This window comes from Gymnoscopelus braueri, assembly GCF_963280865.1.
Source record: "Gymnoscopelus braueri genome assembly, chromosome: 15".
NCBI classification, from domain to species: domain Eukaryota; kingdom Metazoa; phylum Chordata; class Actinopteri; order Myctophiformes; family Myctophidae; genus Gymnoscopelus; species Gymnoscopelus braueri.
In genome coordinates this window covers 46,853,438-46,876,260 of record NC_137620.1, presented here as the reverse complement: position 1 = coordinate 46,876,260, position 22,823 = coordinate 46,853,438, and the positions used below count along the sequence as shown (strand labels likewise).

Sequence of the window (22,823 nt, the reverse complement as noted above, 5' to 3'; positions counted from 1 at the left end):
ACAGGAAATATCACTCCTACAAGATTTAGACTCCAATCCACCTCCTGGTTAACTTATGACTTCAAAAACCTGTATCTCGGCTCCTGTGTACTTTTTTTTTTTTACAATGTTAATTTAACTATTTTCAACTGGCTGCAACTATGGAACGGATTACCGAATGTTTTTAATTTTTTCCCCCCGATTGTACGAGACCTCTATGTGTGTAATGAGGGGATCACCGTGAGGACGGTGATCACTGAAAATATTTTGTGACTACTTGAAAAAGGTTCAAAATTTAAAAAAAATCCTGGCACTCAAAGTATAATATTTTAATAAACCTCTGGCACCCAATGTGTTAAGTGAAGGTGGGGGCCGCATGTGGCATGTTTTTTTTCTTTCACATGGTCATGAATCACCAGGATCCTGGATGGCTTGATTCTAGGCTTAAATTAATTGATGTAAATGTTTTTTGGGAAATCTCGATGGAACCATAAAATGGGCGCCACTGCTATGCCCTACAACGGCCAAATGCCACCACTGATATACAGTAGAAACATAGAGTTTTTCCGAAAACTGTTGGAATTTATAAGGCAATCTGTTGACTCGACCTCAAGTCTAAATAATGTCTCTCTCTCTCTCTCTCTCTCTCTCTCTCTCTCTCTCTCCCCCCCCCCCTCCCTTTGTCTTTGTCAGCTGGTCCCGGCCCAGGCCCTGCCCTCTCCTCAGGAGCTGCTGCGGAAGATCCTGATCAAGAACAAGAAGAACCACAAGAAAGACTGTGACAGACCTTCTAGCGGAGGCAGCGAACGAAGGAGACCTTCCAGAGACCTGGAAGAGCTGTCCTCTCCTACCAACGGTAGGAATGAAGACAGAGAGGGCCCTGTTGTTGTGCGTGTCTTAAGTACTAGGTATCATGACTTAAAGGAGAATTTTGGACTAAAGTTTTCTTACCTTTTCTATGACGTTATGATATCTTAGGATGAATGGTACAGTAGAAAAATGTCATAACTCCACCCCTGAGCCGCCACATCTTAAAAGGTGCGCGGATAGGCCTTAGGTTAGATCACATATTTTAATAGCTTTTTTTTTTTTTTTTTTTTAGATCTGACGTTCATAGTGACAGAACACTGTCCCCAAAAAACAAAAAACAAACAAAAACAAAACAGAAGTCTCGCTAGACGAGATTGAAATCTCGAGATTTCAATCTCGTCTAGCGAGACTTGTTTTTTTTAAAATAAAAATAAAATATGTGATTACCATTCATCCTAAGATATCATAACGTCATAGAAAAGGTAAGAAAACTTTAGTCCAAAATTCTCCTTTAACTTAACTCTCTCAGTGCCAAGAGTATTTTCATAAAGTACTCCCCCAGTGCCAGCAATTTGCGTTTTTTTAAATTTTTAAATTTTGTAATTTAATTTTTCATTCAAATAAATGATCTGATTGGGGTTTTAAACCCATAATACAGTTCTACCAGTAGAGAGCAACAAATCGACACATTGATGATCTCGCTGGCTCACTCGCCCCCTCCCAAACAGGCTCACGTCACATCCGGTCATAACCGGATGTTGACATTTTTGGCAATCGTTGATCGGGCTAAATTACGATGTGATACACGACTACGATGACTGATCGTCACCCAGACCAAAGAGAGTAGACGTGGACCTCTCCGTTTGTTTTTTATACCGTGTGAAAAACGGTGACTTTCCCTATTCTGGCCAAAAATGACCGCGGGAAAAAAATTAGAACCGGAAACGGAATCTGCGTCATGAAACCGGAACCCAATGAGTCTGAAGGAGTCAGGAAGCGAAAGTGATCATGAAAAATAAACAGAATAGCGCGACCACAGCCAAAAGTAAAAACTCGGGATTTCTCGTGCTGGCACTGAGGGTACTCGGGAAAAACTCGGGATATCTCGGGGCGTGGCACTGAGAGAGTTAAGATAGGGTGGGATGGCTCAGGGTAGAGGACAGAGTACAGCAACTTGCAATGGGCCTGGTCTACAAGATACACTACACCACAAAGACACCCATGTACCTGTCAATGTACTTCAACCTGGTCTACAAGATACACTACACCACAAAGACACCCATGTACCTGTTAAACTACTTCAAAAACGTCAATAATGTCCATAATCACAACACCAGAGGGAGCTCCACAAATCACGTTCAACCCAGATTTGGCTCAAACAAGGGGTTAAATTAGTTCTACTGCTATGCCACCAAAATGTGGAACGCCCTACCAACAGTCTTAAAAAACATGTGAATCCTTACTCTCCTTCAAAACCGCTCTAAAAGAGCACTTACAGGTGGCTGCGATTAAAAACTGGCCACTGTAAAAGTCAAAGCCTGCTATTGAGCTCAGCTATCATTATTCAATAAAATAACACACCTCTGAATTCAGTGATTGACCAATCAGAATCAAGCATTCAAACAAGCCGTGTAATAAATACTTTTTAACACTTGGGATTTTGCTATACGTACACAAACACACTTTTATGTGTGTGTGACTGTGTGTGTGTGTTTCTAATGTGATTCATGGTGTGTTTTTGCGGTTCAGATTGTCCTCTGCTGGACGGTGAAGGAGGTCAGATCCTGTCCAATGGAGAAGAGAAGCTGGCTGAGAGGATGGTGAAGGACTCGGACCCTCGCAAGTCCATCGGTAGGTTCTCCATACAGGATGTACAGACACAGTGGACCACAGTCCATTCTGCTTAATGACTACTTTTACGTTTGGTAGTATATTTTGATGCCAAAACCTTTGTTTTGTATCCACCACTGACTGACTGACTGACTGTCAGACAGACTTGTTGTATAACGACTGTGTGTGTCTGTTGGACCAATCAGGTGGAGAGGGGGAGAGCGGGGAAGAAGAGGAAGACGAGCCCTTAACTGAGCTGAAGAAACCCAACTCAGACGAGGTAAACCTGCTTCAGAAACCTTGTATCTCCATAATTACACACACACACACACACACACACACACACACACACACACACACACACACACACACACACACACACACACACACACACACACACACACACACACACACTCTGACCCATGTGTTGTGTGTGCGTGTCTCTCTCTCAGGGTACGGCCAGCAGTGAGTGCAAGGCTACAGAGGAAATGTCCACTCTGGTCAACTACATAGAACCTGTCAAGTTCAGGACCTTCGAAGTGGCTACCAGTAAGTGTGTGTGTGTGTGTGTGTGTGTGTGTGTGTGTGTGTGTGTGTGTGTGTGTGTGTGTGTGTGTGTGTGTGTGTGTGTGTGTGTGTGTGTGTGTGTGTGTGTGTGTGTGTGTGTGTGTGTGTGTGTGTTTTCAATTTCAGTTTTTAAATCTAAGGTTTGCCAGTTCAATTTAGTTTAGTTGTTACTTGTTTTAAAGGCTTAATTTTAGTTTAGTTTGTATTAGTTTTAGGTTTTTAATTGTGATATGGATTAGACAGGGGCAAGACTCTAACAGGATCAGAAAGAATTGCAAAAATAGCCAATCTACAAGCTCACAATACGTTGTGAGGCAACGCATTGTGAGCTTGTAGATTGACTATTTCCACTATTCAATAGGGCTCAGGTGGTTAATTCGAGATGTAAGTTTGGGTCCTGAGGAGACACCAAATCTCCTCTATATAATAGCAGATATACAAGCTATGAGCTTGTAGATCTGTTATTTTTGTTTCGAAAAATCGTGAAAATTGTATGCAAATCTTGAATATATATGTTTTTTAAGGCAAACATTTTTAACTCAAAATGTTGCTTCTGGGGGGATTCTACAAATATCTTCTAAATACTAACAGTTTCTTTTGCTTATATGTCGCTATAATATCAGTCGTTCTCAAACTTCTGTCAAGGACCCCCAAAATGATAGGCATTTGGCCGCCGACCCCCATCTCAAAATATGTTGTTCCAGGGACCTCCGGAAGCAAAGATTTGAGTAAAAAAATGTATATATAAAGATTTTGCAAACATTTTCAAGATTTTTGAATAGCCAAATAAATCTTAAACACAGTACAGATTGCTTCCCGGATTGAATGCCTTAACACATTGAGACCTGAAGCCGATTCTTCATGTCTCCTAAATCCCAACAGTATTCTGAAAAACGTATGTTTCTATGTCAGTGGTGCTCAATCTTTTTCATGTCAAGGACCCCCAGAATTATATGTATTTGGCCGCCGACCCCCATCAAAATATTTTGTTCCAGGGACCCCCAGAAGCAAAGATTTGAGTTAAAAATGTTCGCTTTAAAAATATATATATTCAAAGATTTTCACACATTTTCACGATTTTTCAAAAATAGCAGATCTACAAGCTCGTAGTGCGGCACTCGGTGCCGCGCTACGAGCTTGTAGATCTGCTATTTCTGAATAGCCCAAAGTGTAAAATAATGCTTTTTAGCTCAAATCTAAAAATGACACAGTTCCAGGTCTTAATGGGTTAATGGACATGCTTCTTTGTGTCTCTGTGTCTCTGTGTCTCTCAGACAGAAACAAATACTTTGAAATGTCGTCGTTCGTGGAGACCAAGGGCATGGACACACTGAAGAGCAACCCTATTGAATTTGTAGAGTATCCTTCACATAATGATGTCATCGCACTTAACTTCTCTCTCTCTTATTACTACAAATGTGTGTACTGTAGAATATACATAGTCATATAGTCATATTTAAGAGGAATGGATATACTGCATATCATGCATCCATTATTCATTAATATGAGGTGTTTATTAAAGCTGTATTATGTAACTTTTTCGTGTGAATACAATTGTATTTTATCCATCTGTATGGTAGAGTATGTTAACACATTCATTGTCAGGTATTGATTCATTAATTCATCCGCCACTGCAAGCGGTTTTACCTTATTTTGACGATCCACAGAATTATTTTTCCAGCGTGGATGTAAACAAACGATGTCCCGGTGGAAAGACGAGTCTCTCTTCTTTCCACCGAAAAAACAACAACATTTTGATCGCGATCGTCCGTTCTGTAGTTATCGGTAGTTGAATAATAGCTTGTTTTCGCCAAAAAACGCAATCTTGGAAAATAAATCAGAGATAAATGTATTGTTATAAATCTGATAACGTTGTAGCGGGGTGACGGGGGTGAAAATGTTTTAGATGACGTCATTTCCGGGTGGATCCTTCTCTGGAAGTCAAGGAGGCATCATTCATATGATCCGCTCGTCCGTGCATGTGCGTGTGCGTGTGTGTGTGTGTGTGTGTGTGTGTGTGTGTGTGTGTGTGTATCCTATGTTGCATCCTTAACTCCTGGCCCCTCTCAGATACAATAAGAAGCAGCTCAGTAGGATCTATCCAAAGGGAACCAGAGTGGACAGCTCCAACTACATGCCTCAGCTCTTCTGGAACGTAGGCTGCCAGATGGTGGCGCTAAACTTCCAGACGCTCGGTAAGTTAAGTCCCCCTTGAAGGAGTATTGTAGTTCACCCCCAAAACAAGTGAAAAATGGTTCTATCATTTACTCACCCTGTGAAGTCTGTATACCAGGGGTCGTCAACGTTTTTCAGGCCAAGGACCCCTTAGCTGAGAGAGAGATGAAGCAGGGACCCCCCACTACATATTGGATTCATGTTAAATGTGTGTTTTCAGACATTTAACCACTAAGCCCCTCAATACTTTGTAAACTCTGTACTTGGCTCGGTATACTTGGTCTGCTCTTTTTTTTACCTCTACACAAAACCTCTTTGCCGAAAATAGCAGATCTACAAGCTCACAACGCCTCGCGCTGCGAGGCGTTGTGAGCTTGTAGATCTGCTATTTTCGGCTAATGTAGGGATGCGAGGGTTCAGGTGGTTAACTCTTTCAGTGCCACAATACGTCAAATACGTCATGAAAAACATGTTCAGAACCCAAGATATGATGATTTAAAGATTTGCTGCTCCATTCACTTCTTGTTTAACTTTTTACTGAAAAAGGCTGTATCTCGGCTCCTAAGCACTTTTTTTTTTACAATTAATTTTGGTTGTGGCACTCAGAACCAAAATTCCATAAATAAGCATGGCACTGAAAGAGTTAATGTAAAAATAAAAAAAATAAAGTCCCTATCACACAAACATTTGGTGTTTCTCTGAGGTATCTCTGAGGACCCCCTAGGGGTCCCGGACCCCCTGTTGAAGACCCCTGCTGTATACGATTTCCCACCTCACAAGGACATCCACACCATTTCCTCTGCAAGTCTGTGGAATTTCCCGTTTTTCCACATTTAGTGGTTTATACAATTGATGGAGCAAACCCTCGAAAATGTATAATTTCACCCTCTTCTTTACACCATGTGACAATATAGCTGATGAATAATCATCTCGCTGTCTCTCCATCTCGCTATCTCTCTCTCTCTCTCTCTCTCTCTCTCTCTCTCTCTCTCTCTCTCTCTCTCTCTCTCTCTCTCTCTCTCTCTCTCTCTCTCTCTCTCTCTCTCTCTCTCTCTCTCTCTCTCCCCCCCCGCCCCTCCCACAGACCTGGCCATGCAGTTGAACATGGGTGTGTTTGAGTACAACGGGCGCAGTGGCTACCTGCTGAAGCCAGAGTTCATGAGACGCATGGACAAACACTTTGACCCCTTCACAGAGAACATCGTGGACGGGATAGTGGCCAACACTGTCAAGATCAAGGTCAGGTTCAAAGGTTTTAACACTTGTATGTGTCACAAGGTCCTACGTGTGTGAACGGTGAAACGTACAATATGTTTCCATGCATCAGAAGGAAAGATAAGTTGGCATCCAAGTCTATACACAGTGTGAATATCAGTCAGTATTATGTAATGAACTGAAACAGTTTTGATACGCCACAACACAGAGACACAGCTGTGTCTCCTCCTCATCAGCGCTGAGTACGGTGGTGCGCTCGGGTGTTGATAAACAGAACCGGGATTTTCCGAGGTGATAGAATCTGAACCAAACCGGACCCAATTGTCGATAAAGGGACCCGAACAAGTGTGGGTCGTGGATATTATGCAAGCACAGTGACTGTCTGTCTGCAATGGATAAAGTGGTGAAAGCAAATATAGAGGCAAGTAATCAACCTCGCGCAAGGCCACATATATCATGACATATATAATTAACGTTAACAAAACAAAACCTACTTTTGCATATCAAGGTTGAATGAGAATCGATGTAAAGCCCAAAATATATATTAATTTGTTTATACTGTGCGACGGTGTTGCGCAGGGAAAACACAGCCTGCAGGGTAATTAGAACTCGCCCCAAAACACCCTCGCCCCCATTTTTCAGGCGGACCAGCGGTTCCTGTATTCTTGTATTTGTTTAACTGAGGATAAGGGTAGAAATAGGTTTAGGATTAGGTATAGTTTTAGTTTTACTGAGGCTAAGATTAGGAATAAGGTTAGGGTTAGGGGCATAGTTTTCTGATATGTTTAGGAATACCAGGCGAATACCGCCGGATTTTCCCCGGGGCGACTGTGTTTTGGGGCGAGCGTTTTGGTATTCGTCACGCAGCAGTTCACTCATGCCCACTTTATTCATTTCATTTTTGGCTCATCTCTGCATGATATAGACTAGTAGATCATATAATTTAGTTATCTATAAAAACAGGAACAGATTGCATCTGTGATAAAGTGGAAAGAAGCGCAGCTCTAACGTAACAAGGTGTAATGAGCCTAATCAGTTGGGTGCATGTATGCAGTGCAAACACGCATGTGACGTTAATTATAACATGGGCGGTAAATGTATTCTTTGGCCGGTAAAATATAATCCTGCCGGCCCAAAAAATGCCTAGCGGAAACCCTGACACACACACACGATCACACACACACACACACACACCTCATTCGCCGAAAATACCAGCCGTGTGTTTCTGTGACTCGATCTCTGCCTAGGCCCGATGCTCACACGCACGCGATCACACACACACACACACACACACACACACACACACACACACACACACACACACACACACACACACACACACACACACACACACACACACACACACACACACACACACACACATCAAGCTCTGATCTTCTCCACAGGTCATCTCGGGTCAGTTCCTGAGCGATAAGAGGGTGGGCGTGTACGTGGAAGTGGACATATTTGGACTTCCTGCCGACACCAAGAGGAAGTACAGGACCCGCACGTCCAACGGGAACTCACTGGACCCCGTCTGGGACGACGACACGTTTGTCTTCAATAAGGTACGTCTGGGACGACGACATGTTTGTCTTCAATAAGGTACGTCTGGGACGACCACATGTTTGTCTTCAATAAGGTACGTCTGGGACGACCACATGTTTGCCTTCAATAAGGTACGTCTGGGACGACCACATGTTTGTCTTCAATAAGGTACGTCTGGGACGACCACATGTTTGTCTTCAATAAGGTACGTCTGGGACGACCACATGTTTGTCTTCAATAAGGTACGTCTGGGACGACCACATGTTTGTCTTCAATAAGGTACGTCTGGGACGACCACATGTTTGTCTTCAATAAGGTACGGTCCTCCTGTCTGGGACGACGACATGTTTGTCTTCAATAAGGTACGGTCCTGTCTAGGGATACGAATATATTAGTTTACAAATATTGAGACTGGACGCACAGGTGAGGTGTTTCCTGTAATCGATTCCCAACAGATCCCCAAACCTGTTGTTTTGGGGTGCGCTGGTTCCAGTTCATTCAACCTCCTCTGTGTGTTGGCTAGTGAGGTGCGCCCCAGCGAGACGTTTGCACTTCGCCGAGAACAGCTGACATACAAACTCACAACCGCGTCGCGGATGAGACCGCTGTGAGCTTGAAGGTCTGCTATTCTCACCCGTTCTCTGCGCTCGACACATTCGCGGGACGGAGCATAGATTAGGCTTGACGTAGCCTGGTGTTGGCCAGACTGATAACGTGGATTCACTCTCTCGTTCCTCCCCGGTATCAGTCTGGACTTCGGCCCATAGGGAGCGAGTATGAGAAATCAGAAAATGATCAGTGACTGCGTTTCAACTGCTGTCCCGTACAACAGTGAAAAGCATCAAAATAATTTTCTGATTTCTCATACTCGCTCCCTATGGGCCCTAAGTCCAGACTGATACCGTGAGAGTGAATCCACGTTATCAGTCTGGACAATGCCAGGCTAGCTTGACGGGCTGCAGCTGCGCGAGCAAGAGGCAGGCTCTGGTGCCATGATCGTAGAGCGCTCCCTCCGGTCTGATGACAGCCACTGGAGGCGGGGTTTGGGGGGAGAACTGCTTTGAATTGCTATAATTTTGTTTACACACAACAGAAACCAAGGATTATATATTTCAAGAGCGAGAGATCACAGTAAAAATCCTAAGCATTCTTTCTCCATACTGGGAGAAAAACAGCATCTGAAAGTTTGATGGGATGCATTTTTTTTACATGTGAGGCTGTGACCACTTTTACATTGCATCTTATGAGCGGTGGGGTTCATTTGGTGCCGGCCTGCGCGCGCCATACTGGTTCTTATCAGTGTGACGCTGTCTGATAAGGGGTTTATAGAACGGGGGCGACGATTTCTTTTTTTTACATTAACCACTTGAGCCCTAGCATCCCTATTCTGACGGGAACATTAGCATGAGCTTGTTGTGATGTGTGATGTGTAGTATAGTTTATATATAGTATACAGAAGTGTATATATATATATTTAGTTTCCTCATTCTGCTCTGTCTCTGTAGGTGATCCTCCCCACTCTGGCCTCTCTGAGGATAGCGGTGCTTGAGGAAAACGGCAAGTTTATCGGCCACCGCATCCTACCTGTATCTGCCATCAGACCTGGTTAGTACACACACACGCGCGTGCACACACACACACACTCACTCACTCACTCACTCACTCACTCACTCACTCACTCACTCACTCACTCACTCACTCACTCACACACTCACATACAGATATACAGACCCACTCAGTGGTGTAAAGTAACTAAGAACATTTACTCAAGTACTGTACTTAAGTACAATTTTGAGGTATTTGTACTTTACTTGAGATATTGTATAATATTGTACTTTTACTCCACTACAATTATTTGAAAACTTTAGTTACTAGTTACTTTGTAGATTTTTATTATTCTTACAAAACATACATAAGCCACTTCAGCCCTATATACATTTCAGCCATTTGAAAATAACAGATCTACAAGCTCACAATGTGTTGCATCGCGACACATTGTGAGCTTGTAGATTTTATTTATTTATATATTTGAAAACTTGTTAAATGGGACATTCTGCATAATGAGTACTTTCTACTTTTGGTACTTCAAGTGCATTTTGATACCAATAGGTTTGGACTTTTATTCAAGTACATTTTTTATTCCGAACTTTTACTTGTACAGTATACCGTACACGTGTTTTTTCTACAGCTAAATGCCTATGCATTATTGCAATAATATGTATGTATATTCTATAATAAAGTAGATGATTAAGTACCGTATCCATACTGATGGTGTAATGTCTCTCAGGTTATCACTACATCAACCTGAAGAATGAAATGAACCAATCCCTCACTCTGCCTTCACTACTGGTCTATACCGAAGCACAGGACTACATCCCTAATGAGCACCAAGGTAAGAAAACTACACTACCCACAACCACCCGTACAGAAGTACATCCCCAATGAACACCAAAGTAAAGAAAACTACACTACCCATAACCACCCGAACAGAACTACATCCCCAATGAACACCAAGGTAAAGAAAACTACACTACCCATAACCACCTGTACAGAACTACATACATACAGCTAATTTATGTCTAACAGCTATTGGCTTACAATAAAGAGCATGAACCTGAGAAGAGGGCGTGGCTTCGGCGGTGCCATGTTGCCATGTCTGATCTATGTTACAGGTCATGCAGTGAATCATTTTGATTGTGTTTCTGACGAGCTGGAAATATTCTGAACATTTCTATACTACATTAACTCTTTGACTGCGGACGACGCGATAACGCGTCAAGTGCTACTTTGTCCAGTTGGCCGTCGACGCGTTCGACGCGCTTGACGCGCGTTCATTGTTTAATCTCTGATTGCGCTATGCTGCTTAATATTCAATGTTATTCTCGAGTTCCACTTACTTCACGGACATCTGCATCCGGTTCCATGACCTGGATTCCGTTTCCGGTTTTAGATTTTTTTCCCCAGTCATTTTCGTCCAAAATAGGTAAATAAACGGGTTTTCACACGGTATAACGGACAAACGGACAGGTTCTCTTCTATAATCTATGGTCTGGGTGACGATCAGTCATCGCCGTCGTGTATCACATCGTAATTTTCGCCGATCAAAACAATCTGGGACGACGTCACATCCGTTTTCATGTTTTTCCTTGTCTAATCTATCAAGAAGGGTGAGAGAGACCCAACGACATGATCAAGCTGTCATGTGCTGCTCTCTAGTGGCGGATTTGTGCTGGGTCTTTAAATTATGTGTCCTTAAATTATTTTCATGAGAAAAATTCAAAATATAAAAATAAAAAAACACGAAAATTGCTGGCACTGGGGGAGTACTTTATGAAAATACTCTGGCAGTCAAAGAGTTAAAATGTTCGCTTTGAAAAAATATATATTCAAAGATTTGCACAAATGTTCCAAGATTTTTCAAAAAATAGCAGATCTATCAGGTCATAGCTATGAGCTTGTATATCTGCTATTTTTGAACAGCCAAATAAATATTAAAATGACAGATGCATTCCCGGATTGAAAATGAAAAAGTGTGTGTGTGTGTGTGTGTGTGTGTGTGTTTCAGAGTATGCAGAGTGGTTGACCAACCCTCTGAAACACATCAGTCTGTTGGACCAGAGGCACATCCAGCTGGCTTCTCTCATGGAGGACAACATAGAGGTGAGAAAGAGCCAAGGACCCCCAAATTGATATGTATGTGGCCGCGGACCCCCACCTGAAAATATGTTGTGCCAGGGACCCCCAGAAGATTAAAAGATTTGTGTTAAAAATGTTTGCCAAAAAACAAAGATTAAAAGTTTTGCACACATTTTCAAGATTTTTCCAAAAATACCAGATCTACAAGCTCAGCTTGTATACAATATGGATAATGGTGGGGACCCCCTGGTATCCCCTCCCCCAAGAACCCCTAGGGGGTCCCCGGACCCCTCTTTGAGAACCAATGGGCTTATATATCTTTCATGCACTAAGCTTGCAACACCACATTTGTCCACTAGTTCATTCACACTTCAAAAAATCACACCCAGTGTGAAGTGAGCGGTGTGATTTTAAAACATTTAAAAAACAACAGTGGTCATCACAGTGATGGAAGCTCACTTAAAAAAAAAAGTAATGAATACTTTACTTCAGCCAATCACAGTACAGCGAAAGACAAACTTTCACGACGGAAAGTAAAACTTTCCAACCCCACTTATAGGAGCGGTTACACCGCTCAAAAAAAATCGCTCGACCCGGCCCGGGCAGCTGGCGTAGAGGTCCGGGCACCTATATAGGCTCCCAAGTAGCCTGACAGTGCGTTGCGGGTTCGAGTCCCGAAGACCCTCGCGGTCCCGTGGGGCTTTGGTGAGACGCACGTGTGTGTGTGTGTGTGTGTGTGTGTGTGTGCACTATATATATTTTACAGGTATTGTGTGTGTGTGTGTGTGTGTGTGTGTGTGTCCTTTCAGCACGTCGCCAGCCAGCCAATAGAAGGAGAGACGGAGGACAGTGATGACATCCTGGGGGGGGGGCTCCCCTCCCCCCTCCCCAACACACCCCCCGCCTCACAGGAGGAGGTCCATGACATCATAGGATCACCCACAACTGGTGAGTACACGCACGCGCGCACACACACACACACACACACACACACACACACACACACACACACACACACACACACTTACTTGCTTATGGCTGTCCATCGATTTTGATGATGCCGATGACGTTGCTCCAAGAATGGGTTGTTGAGGGGGATTGCGGTTATGCCGTTGCCATGTGACTATGCAGGCCAATGCGTGACCCGCACGGTTTGCCACATGTGGGGCAGGTGAAGCCCACACATGAGAGGGGGGCCCCTGCAGCACGAGAGGGGTGGCCCCTGCAGCACGAGAGGGGGGGGGGGGGGCTGCAGCACGAGAGGGGGGCCCCTGCAGCACGCTGGTGTTTTCTCCTCTCTGTGGTTCAGTGTTCATTTCGTCGACTAAAACTATGACGAAATATGTTGGTCGACTACCTTTTTCCACTGACAAAAACTAAATAAAAACTAAATAAAAACTAAGCTATGATGACTAAAACTAAGACTAAATATATTGACAATTTTGTCAACAAATAAAAACTAGACTAAATGTCAGTGAGGGATCTAGTGGAGAAGAGATCCAGTAGAACTAAAAGACAAGTCATTTTATGTTTGGTTGCGCTCGGGTGTTGCGCTCGGAAAATAGCAGATCTACAAGCTCACAACGTGTCGCAGCGCGACGCGTTGTGAGCTTGTAGATCTGCTATTTTCAGCATGCAACCAAGTGTAAAATCATCCATTAAGACGCCATCAAGGCACTGCCAAAAATACATTTCAGTCGACTAAATCAACTGTAGATTTAGTCGACTATAATCTTATGATATTTAGTCGACTGAAACTAGACAAAAACTAAAAATATGACTAAAAACAAATGGAATTTTATTCAAAAGACTGTGACTGAAACTAAATCAAAATGTGCTGTCAAAATCAACGCTGCTGTGGTCAGCTCCTGGACGTGTGCGATGCCCTCGTGACTGATGGAGCGCCAGGTCTAGCGATCAGCAGCCAGGTCTTCTAGTGCAGGGGGTTGGATAGCACAGACGCTTCAGGAGGGTTTTCATGTGGTACCTTGTAGCGTTTCCGCTGTCCCTCGGGAGACCTGCAGCCTTCGTGGAGTTGGCCGTAGATCAGGGGTGATGCAACTGTATATTTCCACACTCACTCCAGAGGGTCACATTGCATACTGTATACTGTCGGGTATTTTAACTTTTTTTGCCAGACCCAGGGGGTCGGGCCTACATGTGGCTTTGTCGGTCCCCTTTTGCTATCGTTTTCGTCCATATATGGATGAAAACGTTTTCTTACATGTCCCTCTTTTTGATTGGCCAAGCTTAGCGTGATGTAGTTTAGAAACCATTCAGACTTCCGGCCATTCAGATTTCAACCACTAGGGGTCTGGCAGTACCAGGTCCCCTGGTTCCCTTTTTTTTCGTAAATACTCGCTCTTTTCCGCCTTCCATGTCACACAAAAGTAGCAAAAATATGTAGCAATATAATGCTATTTTAGCTACTTTAGTAATAGAATCCTGCTTCATTTTTTTTGCTATTTTTTTATTGGAATCCTGAAAAGTAACATTTTTTTTTAATTTCAAATGCATTTAGTTATACTTATGTTAACTTTATGAACTTAAATACAAATACATTGGACATAAAAAAGACAATAGAATTGTAATACTAGTCATTAATCTACTAATATAGACTGAAGTAATTAAAGCAGGTCATGTTTGCATGTTAGGAATTGTAACAGTTGAAATCAATAATATATCAGTATTCTGATGTTAACCTACGGGCCGCATTAAGTGAAGGTGGGGGCCATCGCACGTGGCCCCCGGGCCGCCAGTTGCCCATGTATGCCGTAGAGGATCTGTCGGGGGAGCCTCTGGGTGGGGCATGCGGATTACATGCCCCACCCAGCGCATAATGTCTTTGCGCAAGGAACACTTGGATGCTGGGTGTTTGGGTGGTCTGGTCATAGATGTCCACAACATGGGACCCTGTCCTCCCAGGTCAGACCCAGGATCCGTTGTAGGCAGCGGATGTGGAATCTCTCCAGGATTCTGACGTTCCTTTGGTATGGGGTCCAGGCTTTGGTATGGGGTCCAGGCTTTGGCTTTGGTATGGGGTCCAGGCTTTGGTATGGGGTCCAGGCTTGGTATGGGGTCCAGGCTTTGGTATGGGGTCCAGGCTTGGTATGGGGTCCAGGCTTGGTATGGGGTCCAGGCTTTGGTATGGGGTCCAGGCTTGGTATGGGGTCCAGGCTTGGTATGGGGTCCAGGCTTGGTATGGGGTCCAGGCTTGGTATGGGGTCCAGGCTTGCAAGCCATATAGTTGAATATATGTACTGTATATATGTTCAACACATTTACATTAATGTAAATGTCGTTGTTGCTTATTCCATTTCACACATTATGTCTGTCTCTGTCGTGTGTGTGTGTGTGCGTGTGCATGTGTGTGTGCGTATATCAGCAGGTCAGAAGGAGGACCTCATAGCTACTGTCCTTGGAGGTAAAAATCATTTTTTCACTCATTGTTTCGTGTTTATTTTCCATTTTCATCTACACACTGTAAACTCATAATCATCATCCTACATAATAGCTATTTTGTGTATATACTGTATATTCTACATACTGTATATACAGTACCTGTATACATATATATATATATACACATCTGTGTGTTTGAGCGCTCTCTGCGAGACCGAAAAGAGACCATTTATTTCTCCCCGGGACCCAAACTGATGACAATAGCCGATCTACAAGCTCATAAGGCATTGCGACGCGGTGTGAGCTTGTAGATCTGCTATTATCACTACTTCTTTATTTTCTAAAAAAAAAATCTTAACAAGTTTTTTTATATATACATAATGTAGGGAATTTATTTGATGTATTTTTTTTTAATTATTTATGAAATTCTTTTGAAGAAATTTGAATTTATATATTTGTTTAAACTTTTTATTGAAAAACAAAATGTTGGAAATAAAAAAAAATCCATCTCTCTCTCTCTCTCTCTCTGTCTGTCTGTCTCTCTCTCTCTCTCTCTCTATGTCTCTCTCAGACGTCCAGGCTCAGTCTATAGAGGAGATAAAGCAGCAGAAGAACTACCTTAAACTGCTGAAAAAACAATGCAAGGAACTCAAAGAGCTTCACAAGAAACACCTGAAGAAGGTATGTACACACACACACACACACACACACACACACACACACACACACACACACACACACACACACACTAAGAGTGTACAAATGGAATCCTTATGGGTCTGTAACTCAGTTATTTGTAACCGTGTGTACAAATGGACCATTTGCTTCCACTTGTACACTCTCAGAGTTGTGGGGGTCCTGGAGTTAAGCCTGATTTCTACTTAGTTACGCACCTGAAAATAGCAGATCTACAAGCTCGTAAATCGGACTATTGTTCAGCTATTTACGCTAGGATGACGATGAGATCAAAATCACCTTTGCAGTAATGTGTGTGTACGTGTGCGTGTGTGTGTGTGTGCGTGTGTGACTGTGCGTGTGTGTGTGTGTGTGTGTGTGTGTGTGTGTGTGTGTGTGTGTGTTTGTGCGTGCGTGCGTACAGGTGTGGACACGCAGTAAGGAGCAGAAGGGCAGGTGTAATCAGTGTGTGTGTGTGTGTCTACAGGTGTGCATAAAAAGAACAAAAATACCGGCACACTGACAGATGAAAACTGAGGCTCTTTAGATGCAAACAAATAGTCCTTTACTTTACAAAAGTGCAAAAAAAGTGGCATTGCGAAAATAAAGTGACGTTTGGGTCCTCAGACCCTCATCAACAACCGGTTCAGTTTTCATCTTTCAGCAAAAAGACAGGTGCCATTAAAAACACAGAACTATTTTGCTGATTACAATATGAATAGACGGTGTGCGGTGTCATTTTATTTCATTCTCTACGTGTGATCCCTGCCTACGCAGCCGTCTCTGAGCCCAGCGGGTGTGCAAAAGACTTTGTTTCCGCTGATTACAGTGTAAATCGATAGTTACGTACGTAACTACGGTTCTATGAATCCCGAAAGACCGCCAGATTCGGTGCGAAGGGAATATTCAGTGCTTTTAAGCACCGCCTCTGGTGGTCAGCAGGGATGAAATAGAACTTCAAATTTAAAAAAATGCAATTGCCTTTCTAAAAATCTAATGCACACATTTAAAATCCACTATCCACTGTCTTCAGCCCTGCAGTAAGCCTTAAAGGTTTCATGACATGCTGGTTTATACATTAAAAGTCTTTATCATGGTCCTTCAAACGTGTATTAACATGGTTTAACTGAAAAATTCACTCCAGTGAGCCATGCCGGGTTTGTTTCTCTCTCTGTGTTCTGAGGGCTTTTCATTTGCCTGCGGGTGTCGCTGTTGAGGGATTTTGCCTGTCAATCGTCGCCTCTGCTCCGCCCCCCCCAAAGGAGAAGGAGAAGGGGAGGGGAGAGGGCGGGATTAATGGACTGTGATGTCATAGTCCATGGGCCAATCACAGCACTTTTCGGAGCCTAATTATTCCGAAAACCCCAGACCACAGAAAATCCACTGAATGTTCAAAGTTCAGTTTTTGGGGTTTTATTGAGGTCAGAAAACGAAAATTAAAAAAAAAATGTAATTTGATGTCATGAAACCTTTAAGTCCTTTAAAGTATGAACACTTCCCTCTTCCACTGTGTCCAGGTGTGGACTCACAGTAACCTCCCTACCTCCTCGTCCACTGTGTCCAGGTGTAACCTGTGTGTGTGTGTGTGTGTGTGTGTGTGTGTCTGTGTGTGTGTGTAGGTGTGGACACGCAGCAAGGAGCAGAAGAGCAGGTGCAATCAGCTGCAGTCTGACACCCAGAGGAGACGCAGCCAGATGGAGAAGCACCTGAAACGCAGCCTCAAGAAGAAGTACGACACACACACACACACACACACACACACACACACACACACACACACACACACACACACACACACACACACACACACACAGGCTAGGATATGCAAGGAATGTGCTCTCCGGGTCCAAGATGACCGACCTTCACACGTGAAGACACTCATACTTGTGTAGACACACACACACACACACACACACACACACACAGAGAGATGCTCATAGGCCTGCGTCCTGCGTCGCTGACGCACAATATTGTGAAAGGACGCATTCATGACACCGTCGTGGCGCTATGGGCTTTACATATTGTAGCACGTCATGATAGAATAGTTGACCTCATAACAAAGGTCATAATAATCCAAACATATTCCATCGTCAGTTAGAATGTGAGAACATTCCATGTTTTCTATCTCTGTGCTGAAAATGTTTGCACATCTCTCTGCTAATGCACCAGATGTTAATGTTCTTCATGAAGACTCCAAATCAGTTTGAAGTGGCCTGTTACCTCAGACTCTCGTGCGATCTCTACTGTCATTGTTAGCCTCCAAGCGAAGACGCTGTTACTCGTACCCCTGAGGGGTGTTTGGGTATTTGTCCAGGATTTGATGACTTTTTCTACAGCGCCCTGTAAATAGTGTCCTTGTATTGTATCTCTTATGTGGACATAAATACATTATTAATCCTGGTCTCTATACTGCCTCCCCCTGGTCAGCCGGGGCGCCTGATGGAGAGGAAAGGAACTGGTAGGAATAACATGTTCCTTCCACTCGCTACGTCCTACCGGGGAAACTCCTCCCTGTCAGGTGACAAGCAGCGGCCTGCTCACTCCTCATGCATTGAAGGAAGCATGAGCTCAGTTCGGGGCTCTCCCCAGGCTAGCAGAGGGAGAGTAGTGCCCAGGATTACAGCTTAGGCATTTGGCACTGGGTGAAAAAATGGGTTTTAAAAATGGTGGGATAAAAATTAAAAAATATTTGTGTGTTGTGTGTTGTGTGTTGTGTGCTGTGTGTGTGTGTGTGTGTGTGTGTGTGTGTGTGTGTTCAGTGAGTCTCAGGAGCCCGTCCAGAGGCAGTTAGCAGCGCTGGAACAGGACCTGCAGAAACAGACGGTGCAGCTCAGAGAGTGGCAGATGAAAGAGCTGCTGCAGCTCCGCCAAGAGCAACACACTCTGGAGAGAGAGAGGAGACACACACACCTGAGAGAGGTACACACACACACACACACACACACACACCTGAGAGAGGTACACACACACCTGAGACAGGTACACATACACACACACACATTTAAACGGATCCCCATTAGCTGACGCCTTAACGTCTGCTAGTCTTCCTGGGGTCCAGGACATTAAAACACATTAACAGAAACATACAACATATCACAGTGTATTACAAATAAATATTGATAATAATAATATTAAACAGCAAAAACAAAATACATTTGACAAAACTCGATAATCACATAAAAAGAGATGCCAACAGGGTCATACAACAGATTTAAAAAGTAGCACCAATATGGTATGTAAGAATAGATGTTACTATATGTTTTGAGTGTACACTATATAGTCGAAGTTTCCTTTTAAAACAGGCTTTTTATCTGGTGTTACAAATCTCATTTGGAAGACTATTTCAAAGTAAAATTGACCTATAAAATGCAGCTCTCTTCATGGAATGTGACTTTGGTAGAGGTAAAGTTATCTGTCCATCACTCACCCCACGAGTGGAGTACGTGTGAATATCTGAGCAGCAAGTTATATTATTATTAATGTGTGTGTGGTTTCCAGGCCTTTCAGAAGCTGAAGGAGACAGCCCATGAATGTCAAGCAGGCCAGCTGAAGAAACTCAAAGAAACCTGTGAAAAGTAAGTCACAGGTTCAAACCCCATCACAGCTACTTTGAATAGCTACTTATAGTAAGAAGAACCTGCTTTGCATTTAGCTCCAGTGAGCATGGACATGGTCAAAATGAATTTCAGAGGCAAATATTGTACTTTTACTCCACTACAATTATTTAAAAACTTCAGTTACTAGTTACTTTGGAGATACAAATGATTATATTATAAAACACATTAACCACTTCAGCCCTATTTTGTACATAGGCTATTTGAAAATAGCAGATCTACAAGCTCACAACGTGTTGCAACGTGATGCGTTGTGCGCTTGTAGATCTGCTATTTTCAAACATTTTAGTACTTTTACTTGGTACTTAAAGTACATTTTGATGCCAATACTTTTGTGCTTTTACTCAAGTAACATTTTGAACACAGGCCTTTTACTTGTAACAGAGTATTTTTATATTGTGGTATTGCTACTTTTACTTGAGTAAAATATCTGAGTACTTCTTCCACCACTGCTTAATTGGCACTATACGGTCACTGACGTATTTCCACTGGATACTTATTAGCGTTGTGTAGCGATCCTAACTGAAATGAAGGAATCACGTATTAAATGCAGGAGTAATCAGGGAGTGCTTTTTTGTCCATCAATATGTTTTGTCTTAATTGATGTGATCATGTTATTCAGTTCAAAATGTTACAGCGTTATTCACACTCTGTGTGTGTGCGTGTGCGTGTGTGCGCGTGTGCGTGTGTGTGTCCAGAGAGAAGAAAGAGTTGCAGAAGATCCTGGACAGGAAAAGGCTGAACAGCATCAGCGAAGCCAAGACCCACGACAAAGACAAGGCTGAAACGTGAGCTGTGTGTATGAAAGAGGCCATGTATATACTGTATAGTACCTTTATTGAAAGGATATCATATCGTTTTCGAGGGTGTCCTTATCACAATATATATATATCCTTATATCTGTCTGTCTGTCTGTCTGTCTGTCTGTCTGTCTGTCTGTCTGTCTGTCTGTCTCTCTCTCTCTCATATTCTAGGGAGCTGAACGAAATTAACAGGAAACACATTTCAGACTCGGTCGCGTTAATCCGCAGGGTAAGCACACACACACACACACACACACACACACACACACACACACACAGAGTCAGTCGTTCCCTGTGTTATTTGGGATAGATAAACAAAAAACACTAAAACAGCACGACTACAGTCAAACACTTTGTCTAAAAGGATAACACCAAAAAATCCTTACGGTCTTGTTTCCATTGGGGTCGTAGGTATTCAATTCATCAACATATGAAATACCACCAAAACATTCAATATCATCACAGATATAAATCACTATATGTGCAGAGTAGAGGGGGCAAAAAACAGACACTTGCTTACTGTATTTTGTATAATCTGCCAGGAATTATGTCAGGAATTAACCGTGGTTATTACACATCTCCCCCTCTTTCACTCCTCTTCCATCTCCTCCTTCTCCCTCCTTCCCTCCCGCCTCCTCTCTCTCTCTCTCTCTCTCTCTCTCTCTCTCTCTCTCTCTCTCTCTCTCTCTCTTTCTCTTTCTCTTCTCTCTCTCTCCTCTCTCTCAGTTGGAGGAGGCTCAGATCAGGAGACAGGAGAAACTGGCGCTGAGACAGAGAGAGATTCTGACACACATAGACGAGGATCATCCACTGGTGAGAACACACACACACTCTCACACACACACTCTGGAGAGAGAGAGGAGGCACACATATATCGGTATCGGTTGCAGTGGTGGAAAAAGTACTCAGATATTTTACTTAAGTAAAAGTATCAATACTGCAATATAAAAATACTCTGTTACAAGTAAAAGTCCAGAATTAAAAATGTACTTGAGTAAAAGTACAAAAGTATTGGCATCAAAATGTACTTAAAGTACCAAAAGTAAAAGTACTAAATATTTGAAAATAGCCGATCTACAAGCTCACAACGCGTCGCGAGCTTGTAGATCTGCTATTTTCAAATAGCCTATGTATAAAATAGGGCTAAAGTGGTTAATGTATGTTTTATAATGTAATTTTTTTATCTGAAAAGTAACTAGTAACTAAATTTTTCAAATAATTGTAGTGGAGTAAAAGTACAATATTTGCCTCTGAGATGTAGTGGAGTAGAAGTAAAAGTATTGGAAATTGGAAATACTCAAGTAAAGTACAAATACCTCAAAATTGTACTTAAGTACAGTACTTAAGTAAATGTACTTAGTTACTTTCCACCACTGATCGGTTGATATCGGTATCTGAAATGATGAGTTGGACAACATGGGTATATCAGATATGGGTCAAAAAGGTGGATATGGAACATCCCTCTGTGTGTTTCAGGTTCAGTCCCGCCTGGACAGAGAGCTGGAGGCGGAGCTCCAGCGGCTGCCCCAGGAGATCCGGCAGCACCTGCAGGCGGAGCTCAGCAGCAAGGGCCTCCGCAGCGACGCCCTCTTCTCGCCCTCGTCCAATCACAGCGGCGGCGGCAGCAGCCGCCACAGCAGCCCCACCCCCAGCCGGGGCTCGGGCCCGCCCTCCTCCAACTGCTCCACGCCCACTTTCCCCTCCACGCCCACCCGGGGGGTCGGCTGGAACCGGAGCCTGGACAATAGCGTGGCCTCGTTGGCCGACTCCTCCTGCTCGTCAAACACCCCCGTCCTATCGGAGGGCGAGGCGCCGTTCGGTGTAAATTAATCGGTGTAAAAAAAACGATAGAATATATATTTAGTGGGGTGTATAATGATAAGAAAAAAAAATATGGGAAAGTAATCATTTGGGGGTATTTACTTTGATTAATTCTGTTGTTTTGTTGTTTTTTTTATTATCACAAACTGTCTTTTTTCTGTTTTTAAAGCATTTTAACCCATTAAGACCTGAGGACGCTTCTAAACATTTTCTAAATCCTAACAGTTTTTCGGAAAAAAATGTAAAAAAATATTTTTCACGATTTAAAAAAAATAGCAGATCTACAAGCTCGTAGCGCGGCACTCGGTGCCGCGCTATGAGCTTGTATATCTGCTATTTTTGAATAGCCTAAAGAAATCTAAAAGTGACACAGATACGTTCCAGGTATTAATGGGTTAATGTTTTGTTTTAATTTTTTTTTTAATGATTCATCGTGCATCTCACTGGAATGTAAATGTGAGAGTGAAAACCTTGTGTATTCAAACACTGGCGTTACGCGGCAGCCACCGAGAATTTTACTGAAATGTTTTTTTTTTTTTTACATTTGGGAGAAAAAGTAAATTCTTGGTCATGAGCAGGGGGTGTAATGGTGATTTTTCTTTTTACAGGCGGAACGCTATTTTTAATGACGGCACACTTATTTTCTATCAATTAACCCGGTGTCGGCTGACTTGATTGAGTCTCCTACCTAGACTCGATTGAGTCTCCTACCGCAGTCGACATCAGCTAATAGAATAATTGGCTCAAG

The 22,823-nt window shown here is 43.0% G+C and overlaps 1 protein-coding gene across 1 annotated transcript in view; it reads left to right on the top strand.

Moving 5' to 3' along the window:
- The window catches only part of plcb3 (phospholipase C, beta 3 (phosphatidylinositol-specific)), a gene marked incomplete at its 5' end in the record, with an annotated part of 132,364 nt that extends 110,043 nt beyond the window's left edge, over positions 1-22,321 (top strand). Inside the window, 21 exon segments of the mRNA XM_080450632.1 lie at positions 673-835; positions 2,539-2,640; positions 2,826-2,899; positions 3,072-3,168; positions 4,461-4,545; positions 5,257-5,381; positions 6,446-6,600; positions 7,983-8,144; positions 9,630-9,729; positions 10,412-10,516; positions 11,690-11,784; positions 12,570-12,708; positions 15,146-15,184; positions 15,734-15,843; positions 17,457-17,566; positions 18,597-18,756; positions 19,336-19,412; positions 20,150-20,239; positions 20,426-20,483; positions 20,981-21,067; positions 21,731-22,321. Of these exon segments, the coding sequence (XP_080306758.1) occupies positions 673-835; positions 2,539-2,640; positions 2,826-2,899; positions 3,072-3,168; positions 4,461-4,545; positions 5,257-5,381; positions 6,446-6,600; positions 7,983-8,144; positions 9,630-9,729; positions 10,412-10,516; positions 11,690-11,784; positions 12,570-12,708; positions 15,146-15,184; positions 15,734-15,843; positions 17,457-17,566; positions 18,597-18,756; positions 19,336-19,412; positions 20,150-20,239; positions 20,426-20,483; positions 20,981-21,067; positions 21,731-22,084 (2,487 nt within the window). The 3' untranslated portion in view covers positions 22,085-22,321.
- Positions 22,322-22,823: the final 502 nt, after the last annotated feature.